The sequence below is a fragment of the Salvelinus sp. IW2-2015 genome, linkage group LG16 (assembly GCF_002910315.2).
Source record: "Salvelinus sp. IW2-2015 linkage group LG16, ASM291031v2, whole genome shotgun sequence".
Classification (NCBI taxonomy): domain Eukaryota; kingdom Metazoa; phylum Chordata; class Actinopteri; order Salmoniformes; family Salmonidae; genus Salvelinus; species Salvelinus sp. IW2-2015.
In genome coordinates, this window is record NC_036856.1 from 7,717,771 (window position 1) to 7,727,058 (window position 9,288).

The following is a 9,288-nucleotide window of genomic DNA, read 5'->3' on the forward strand; positions in this document are numbered from 1 at the left end:
AAACCTAAATTCCTTTCATAAACCCACATTGTCTTGGGGCGCATTTGATCCACTTTTTGTGCACCATTTTTTATAAAATTTTAATTGAGCATCTACCAAAATTCAAGAGTTTTGCATATGAAACTCGGGCAATAAAAAATATGTTGAAAGAACTGAAAATGCTTTTCCAATGGAGCTTAAAATACACCAATAACGAACCTCAGACAAGTCACCCCGATACAAAAAAACGAAAGCGATTTTAAAGGTTTAAGGACTGATCAATAGGCGTTACATATAGCGACCTCCTTATAAATCCGTGCTTTAGGTAAGACTTGACTATTCAAACTAGCAATTCTGTAATGGACACTGCAATATGCATCAACAGTGGTCCGGATCATTTTTGTTGAATGGATGTTATACTTTTGTATAGATCATATTATACTTTGACATTTCTTACTTAGGTCAATATCAAATCATTTCAAAGTAATAGAACCACCGAAACACCAATTAATACACCTAATGCTTCATTATGCTATTTGTATTGAATTAGTGATGCAAATTGTATATATCTTTGGCTAACAATTGTTTAGAGATGTAGAGCAAAGTAGGCCAGTGTTTCTGCTKCCTCACTAAGGCCCCTCACTCGCAACCAACAAAGCCTCACTAGCCTTTTCTCCTTTTAATCCTTACTATGCATCCGGTTTTCTAGCCTCACTAATATCCCACAGTATAAACCACATCACTGATTGTTGGAAACACACCTAAGACCAACAATTAAAGGATATTACATACAAACTGTTTTAACAACCAATTGAAGGACGGTATAGGCTAATTCAAAAGATTCCAAAATGTCMGCGTAAACAATTTTTCTAATTGGTTATTTTGTTTTCAACCAACAAAATGTTTGCCAAAGTCATAAAAGAAAGCATATTACATTCATATGACATGCATAATGCCTTTGCAATCACATTTTTTATTTTAAATGTTTAGACGAACGAGGAAAGTTTTTATAAGCTTACTGCATTCTATGATTGCTATTGGAAAAGACACCACTTAACAACTGACTTTAAAAAACTAAACTACATTATACAACCTACTCAAGATCCAAGCCCTYTTATGCCTAGTGCCAAAGTCACTCCTATCAATGCTTTAAACTCCTTTATAGAGACATACAGTGTGAGACTCATATAGTTCTCACATGATTTTGTGTAGAAAGGAAGCATCAAATATCACTGTCATGTGACTAGGTAGCAAATTCACTGATATRCAAAAGGCTCCACTTGGGCTTCAAAACACTCATGATGTAATTTGTGCATAGCCAAGACCAGTTATTTCCAGTACAACAAATAAGTATTGAAGCAGCCATGGTTTGTGTTGCATTGTAATCCATTATGTATAGAATATTATTTTTCTCATCACTCTAGGAAGAAGAATAACTAATGAATTCAATATGCACCAAATACATAAGCATATTTCATTTTCTTTCCTTTTTATATCTGTGCCCTGCCATAAACAAAACACATTGGTTTCTACGGAGATTTGAGAAATTTGCTTATGTTACACAAACATAATCTTTATAAATTGTGGGGAAACTTACCACAAAACCTCGTTGTTGTTTTTTACAGCAAATTGCTCTCTAAACTTGACAAGAAATTAAGTTTGATTCAATTTTTCGAGGGTGTGCTGGCACAATTCCAATGCTTAGAATATTGCAAGGGTCAAGCACAAACAATTTCTCAAGAGTTCAATACTGATGGAATGTCTTACTTAATGTCTTCATTGTATTATTGATCTTTACCTTCCTTCAGTAATTAACGAACTGGAAAGAACTAGTTCATGTTCAAAATCATTCCAACAGCTCCAGGCCAAAATATCAATAGTGAACTGGAGTGAACTGAGGGGCTCAAATGAAACAAGTACGGAATATTCTATATGGGAGACCAAAACCTTGCTGCATGTCAATAAAATGACTTGACATTTTTTTTTTGTTTTGTGTATAACCATGTAGTCAGCCTCTAAACCGAGTTTTGCGTGTCTTAGTGGAGATTTTTACTCAATCTTATTTTAAAGCAGATGGGAAAATCACATTTTGCTTTGGCCTACAMTATTTTATCACACTTTCAAATGCAACTTCACAATGAAAAGCTACAGACACAACGCACTTTGAATTCAATGTGATAAGTTTGTGAACGTGAAATCTGAAAGSCTTGGCAAGATGTAATAATCAAGTGAAATGCTGGTTTAAGGGACTTGCTTTACACTCAGCTGGGAGAGATGTGATAATGGGGTAAAAACAAAAATAAGTTATAAGTGATGTAATAAGTAGGTCTTACAATGGAAGCAAAACATGGGATACATAACTAGAACGTGCTGGTCAAGTACATCTCCCTAACTCAAATTCGTTGTAGTTAAAGAAGGAACTTTAACGTCATCTATTCAAAGAATTGAAGTTGAGGGGGAAACTTCTTAAAGGTGAGCATGGTTGATGGGCTTTTGAATGCGCTGGGCTATTTGTGAAGCATTTTCCTTTAGCTTAGTCTAAATGTCCAGGTATTTTATTGGGGTTCACACATTATCTATCCAACAATGTAAYTTGGCATCACTGAAAGACGACTCCTACAATTCCTTACCTGGGGTTCGTGCTGTTCCAGTAGACTGCATATCTGTCTGATATAATCTTGCTATCGTCAGCCCATACCGCGACCCAAGATAAGAGGGCAACAACCATAAATGTCAACTCCATTTGAAAAGCTAAATAGTTCTTGTCCATTATGGGCAGAGTCTATATAATTCGTCGCGTTGTTGTCTGTAATTTATACTGATACAAGTACAATCTGGTTGCTGTTTAAATGGACATGGTGCTCTTCAACTTGCACGAGGTTGGTTCCAGTCCACATTCAAATTCCAGGTGCTCTCAGCTGCAGTTGTTCGCCTTCAGTTGAAGATGTACAATGTATACATTCCCAGTCGTGAGAACATTAGTGAGAAGTCCAAGCAGATGCAGCGGTGTCTATGAAGTTAAATTAGATTATGTTCCATGAAGGTTCATCAATTCTGTTAATTCACAGTTTGACTCAGCTCGTTGCTCTCCTTTTGCACGGCAAGCTCTTCCAATAACTATTAAAATCCATTTTCTTCAATGACTGTAATTGATAAATGCCTTATTTGAACACATTGCGCGACACTCGTCATATATTGTTGAATATTCATTGACGCCAAGTATAGGCCTACAGTCGTTTGTCCTTTAAATCCATCCCTTTCCGGCATGGCATACTTTCTAAAACTTTAGTCGTCGTAAATATAACTCTCACCCATCAATTCTGCTACCGTCCTTCAATTTACGGTCATCCAAATCAAGATGCTTTTTATTCCACATTTGCGCGCATAACGATGTCCATTCAACTCAACGTTTCAGGTTTTGTGAGATACAATGTTTCAGTCAAGCAACCACTTCTTGTTCCTTCAGAAGAAACTCAAAATATCACAATGTTGCAGCAGCGCGATAGAAATCCAAGCCCGTGAAAAACCATTGGCTCACAAGATGTGTCCTGCTCTGCTCATCGGTCAGTCACAATCTGAGGCTGGAACAAAAGCAATTATCAAATGTCGTCGGTGGCTACTGTCCTCAGCTTCCTTCACTGGCAAAAGTTATCAATAGGAGAAGTTGCTTTCTTGATGCGTGCTTATGGCGTCATCCTCGCAACGCCACTACCAAAGCATGAAGTGCAGACACGGAGACACCGCATCAGTTGCAAAGTTGCTGCTGCTATTCCTGCGTTGTTTGGGGTTGCTGTTGTGAAAAGGCCAAATTCTCTTGTCGCTCTTCCCTCGTTCCTACGTGTGGTGTACAGATCAGTGGAGCTGACATGATCGATTTTTCCCCTTTTTTGAGTCACGGTGGTTCTCTCTCTCTTCCTCCTTCAGCACATGGCTCGCTCCCTCTGGCAAAGCCGCGCTCTCTCAATTCACTTCTCCCCCACACAGCGGGGCGGGGCTGGGAGACCGGCCAGCTAGGAGCCCCAAAACTTCTGGGGCCCTTACAATTTCAGAAAGCTTCAGAACAGTTTTGGATACTGTTATCCTGTTATACATASAGTAGCTTATAACTATAGCCTACAAAAATATGAAATGATGTCCAAGGTCTAATTTTTATTGTATGGTCCAACTATTTGTATACATTTGTTCATCCTACATAAGTGTCTCTTAGGCTAATGAAAGCTTTTTATAGGAGTTAGTCATCCACGTGTTATGGTAATGTTGATTAGTCATTAGCAAAATGTTAAGTTCATCATTAATGTGTGTGTGTGCGTGCACATACATATCACAGCTGTGCTCTGCAGTGGATTAGGGGTGTCTCACTTGTCACTGTTTGTGATTCCTATGAATCTCAAGCCCCCCCCCCCCCCCCCTCTCTCTGGCCTCTGTTCCTCTCGTGGAATCAGTGAGCGTTGCTCCGATATGCCGAGGGCAAAGAGGAGAGCGAGCGTTCCGCCAACGTGTGTGATTCAGCCTGTAAAATATTTCACCGACTGGTAGGCGGCTGGTGGACAGGGGTTATAACCAGGGAGAAAGAGAGGGAGGAGGGAAGAAAAATACAAATGAAACTTTAATTCCTCCTTTAAAAAAATGTCACATAGATTAATGGCGCACCGGTGTTAAAGTTTCAGAGGTTCCCATGCATAAATGCATAGGCCGCTGGGTGCTCAACAACTTGTGGCAGAGGCTATGTGAAATAATTGTAGTTCGGGCAGGTCGTTTTGCCACAGAGAGCAAAGGGAAGTGTCAGGCTGTTACACAGCACCAAAAGCACATTAGCATGTWCACAGGAATCATGTGCTATCTAAAGGAAGGACGATTCCCTGAGTAAACCACTGCGGATATATAATGGAGGTAGTGCATCCCCAGACTGGAAGCCAGCTTCTGGGTCCTGCTTTACTGTATGGTTGACTTTGGAGTGTGGAGCACTGATGACTAGGTTTTCTTCAGGAAACCTTTTCTAATTCATAGGTTGTTACTGTGTAATTAAAATGTGATCATGCAATTCCTTGGTAATTACCTTGTAATTTCTGAACCGTAAAATAAAGTGCTTCCAAATACACTGATGAAAATGTACTCCGTTTTAAAGGGCACACAGGGASACTGTCTCCTGTCCTTAAACAAGTGCATATAAATAAGACGAGCTGAGGAGAGGAAGCCACTATAGACTTTTGAGATGCACCCATAGATATGGTGCACATCAGTCTCCCTGAACATTTTTTACTTTGATGGGAGTTGTTTTCCTCGACCTCGATAGACTATGTGTTTAGAATGAATCAATAATGGAATGATGACTACAGCTGTATGGTTTTAAAGGGGGAGCATTTTTATTGTGACACACCGACAGAACAGGCAAGTATACCACTCGCCACAGACAGATTACAACAGAAGCAGGGGGAAGGCAGGCGTCTGGGCTAGAAGTCATATTTCTCCACGGCCCTGCCCCCCTGAAGGCTTTACGACACTAATTACATCACTTCTGGGGTTACAGGAGATGCAAAGGCCTGCGGCTGGGTAAATTATTGTCGGAGACCTTCACCCTCCATTGGCCCGGGGCCTATTTGTGAAAACGGCAAACTGCACAAGCTCAGAGTGGACAAATCAAGAACCACGGGTCCCATAATGCCACTTATCGGGAGAGGCAGGTAGCGCTAGACTAGCCTAGCAGAACCGGAAGGTTCTGAACCGTAAGGTTCTGCCAAGGGTTTCAAGCAAAGGCCAAATTGTGTGTTGGGTTACACATATCAACAAACGTAGAAGTAGGTTGCTGACCACATTAGCGAATTTAGAGGAAGTGTCTCCCCAAATCTCCACTCCTTCTAACCAGTAGAGGTCTCTGTGGCCCACTTTGGGAAATCAGTCTGCCTGTCTGAACAATCACTGGGCCTTGCTMTTTTTGTCCATCTTAGCTCAGTGAGCATGTAAATTCATACAACTGAAAGTCTCATCGTGTGAATGTTTCGAGCACTGATGACACTACCGCACCATATCATCATGGCTGTGTTCATTCAAATATATTGTCCCGTTCCGTGTGTCTAAGTATCCATTTGACATATTAAGACAAAAGGAAAGAGAAAACTTTGAGCTTAATAGGKCTCCTTCACAAAAGCAGTCAGTTTGAAATGTATATTGCCCTAAAGAGAGATGTGGGTAGGAGAAAGAGACAAGAGGCCACATCTGTTTTTTGTTTTTTTCTAAACAATCAGCAGCACACGCCAGCAACCGCTGAGTGTGTAAAACAATACTGGAGGGATACAAGTGAACATATATTTTTAATAAAGCCTGTAACAAAGTCATTGTTGAATTGGTCAGCATATGGTAGAGCACTTAGTTTCAACTGAGACACAGAGAGAGAGAGAGAAGAGAGAGAGAGAGAGAGAGAGAGAGAGAGAGAGAGAGGAGAGAGAGAGAGAGAGAGAGAGAGACATTATACTGACATACAATTCGTTTTGAAACCGAGCAAGTTGCAAAGGGCTACGTGAGGAACACGAGACTTGTCAAAGTTGGTGAGAGTTTGTTTGCAGGGCAGTATACCCAGCGGTATTGTTGGTCTCTACATTATTTCAGAGCAATTCTCTGATGAAAGGCGAAACCGTGATATCATCAAGACACCTGGACTTTGTCTCACGGCAAGGCATCGGCTTTGACTCTGACATGTAAAGAGTCCAACAGCAGAGAGGCCTGCTTGTTTTGTGGTGCTGGGTCCTCCATAGTGCTATTGTAAAGCTCACTGTGTGTGTATCCAAAGAAACTGTGGGGCACCGATCCTGGTTCTAGTGAGTGTCAGTGACARAGACCATGCCTCCTGCGTCCGAACATTCCAACACAATGCAGGCTAAGCTCTCTCCCTGTTGCTATGTGTTAAGGTCGTGAAGTCAGGGGCAAAAGCCCCGATATAAATCTCACATGCATGTTGGCACCGCAACATTGGAAAAACATTCCACTGGAGCCAGACTGAGCTTATGCTATGAGCGATAATGACCTCTTTAAATCAATGATATTTTCTAACTTTCATCCCRCTAACCTATTTTTTATGCGCAGAAGTACGTGTGAAACGTTCAAATGTATTAAGTCGCTGAAACTGCTGAAAATTCAATTGGAGAAAAATGGCGCTGACAACGAAGACCGTGACTTAAAAAGGATAATATCATATTGCACAGGCCAAAGCCCTTACATTTTTATATAGGCCTAATGTGTCCTAGCAAGCACGCACAAGTGTCACTCTGTCTGAGACAGAGTAACCGGCCCAATGGATTAGCTCCAAATCACAGTTGAGTCAATAATTACAGTGCTTTTACTCATCAACATGCTCGACTGTGAGCTAGAGAACAGTCTCACAGTGTACTTATGTATTTTATTCCTTACACAGGTCACATACGACAAGTCGTACTAATCAATTCCATCTGTTGAACGTWCATTTAACGTTCACTTCACCTAATTAAAGCATTTACGGCAGTTTAAATATGGAATACTGGGCTTGTAATTATTTCATCAACTCATAAAGCATCTTCAGTTCTCGCAGTGTTGGCTTTCACTGATGTCTACAGCTTGCAGATGGTGAAGAATTACTCTATTATACTGTGCGGTTAGTTTACCTGCTGGTCCCCCTCGTCTGTTCCCCAATGTCTTTCTGATGTTGTTCGCCCCCTGCTGAGCATCATGGATATTACACTCAGATGCTCTGTTTGCAAATTATACTGTGGAATTTTCTGAAATGTTCTCAGAAATGGTAAGATCTTAAAACAGTTTTAGAAATAAAATCATAGGTGTTACGGAGGCATAATCAAACTACCACTAAGGCTCTGCATGCTGATTAGATTGTAAAGAATTTATGACAAGCTCTCAGAAATTTAAAATTCGACTGTTTTAATATTTTTTTCTTATGTCAGTGAACCACAATTTTTCTCTTTTGATTTATTCCAGATTGTATTGAATCTGACATAAGGGATGTACTATTTTCATTTGACAGTATATTTTTTTCAATCCATACTTTCATAGAAAATCATGTAAAATAAATAACTCGGCATATATCCCAACATAATTTAGGCACGTTTCAAATGGGTTGATTGAGAATGATTTGTTCCTCCTCTGCGTATCTCAAAACATAAAGAAAACCATAWACACATAAGTGAGACACAACTACGTGACGTCACTCAATACATCCGTATTTCAAAACAAAATCAGCAACAACAAAAAATATACAGTACTAGTCAAAAGTTTGGACACACCAACTCAGTCAAGGGTTTTTATTTTKTTTTTACTATTTTCTACATTGTAGAATAATAGTGAAGACATCAAACCTATGAAATAACACATATGGAATCATGTAGTAACCAAAGAAGTGTTAAAGAAATCAAAATATATTTTATATTTGAGATTCTTCAAAGTAGCCACACTTTGCCTTGATGACAGCTTTGCACACTCTTGGCATTCTCTCAGTCAGCTTCATGAGGTAGTCACCTGGAATCTATTTCAATTAACAGGTGTGCCTTGTTAAAAGTGAATTTGTGGAATTTATTTCCTTCTTAATGCATTTGAGCCAATCCATTGTGTTGTGACAAGGTAGGGGTGGTATACAGAAGATAACCCTATTTGGTAAAAGACCAAGTCCTTTTTATGGCAAGAACAGCTCAAATAAGCAAAGAGAAACGACAGTCCATCATTACTTTAAGACATGAAGGTCAGTCAATCCGGAAAAAGTCAAGAACTTTGAATATTTCTTCAAGTGCAGTCACAAAAACCATCAAGCACTYTGATGAAACTGGCTCTCATGAGGACCGCCAAAAGGAAGCCCCAYAGTTACCTCTGCTGCAGAGGATATGTTCATTAGAGTTAACTGCACCTCAGATTGCAGCCCAAATAAATGCTTCACAGAGTTCAAGTAACAGACAGATCTCAACATCAACTGTTCAGAGGAGAATGCATGAATCAGGCCTTCATGGTTGAATTGCTGCAAAGAAACCACTACTAAAGGACACCAATAAGAACAAGAGACTTGGGCCAAGAAACATGAGCAATTGACAGTAAACCGGTGGAAATCTGTCCTTTGGTCTGATGAGTCCAAATTTGAGATTTTTGGTTCTTACCGCCGTGTCTTTGTGAGACGCAGAGTAGGTGAAAGGATGATCTCTGCATGTGTGGTTCCCACCGTGAAGCATGGAGGAGGTGTGGGGGTGCTTTGCTGGTGACACTGTCAGTGATTTAGTTACAATTCAAGGCAAACTTAACTAGAATGGCTACCACAGCATTCTGCAGCGATAAGGCATCCCATCT

The 9,288-nt window shown here is 40.1% G+C and overlaps 1 protein-coding gene across 1 annotated transcript in view; it reads right to left on the bottom strand.

The window, feature by feature from the left end:
* efna2a (ephrin-A2a) overlaps positions 1–3,953 on the bottom strand; it is a 143,221-nt gene extending 139,268 nt beyond the window's left edge. The window contains exon 1 of the mRNA XM_024003877.2: positions 2,610–3,953. Within this exon, the coding sequence (XP_023859645.1) occupies positions 2,610–2,749 (140 nt within the window). The 5' untranslated portion in view covers positions 2,750–3,953. The remainder of the gene's footprint in view (positions 1–2,609) is intronic.
* Positions 3,954–9,288: the final 5,335 nt, after the last annotated feature.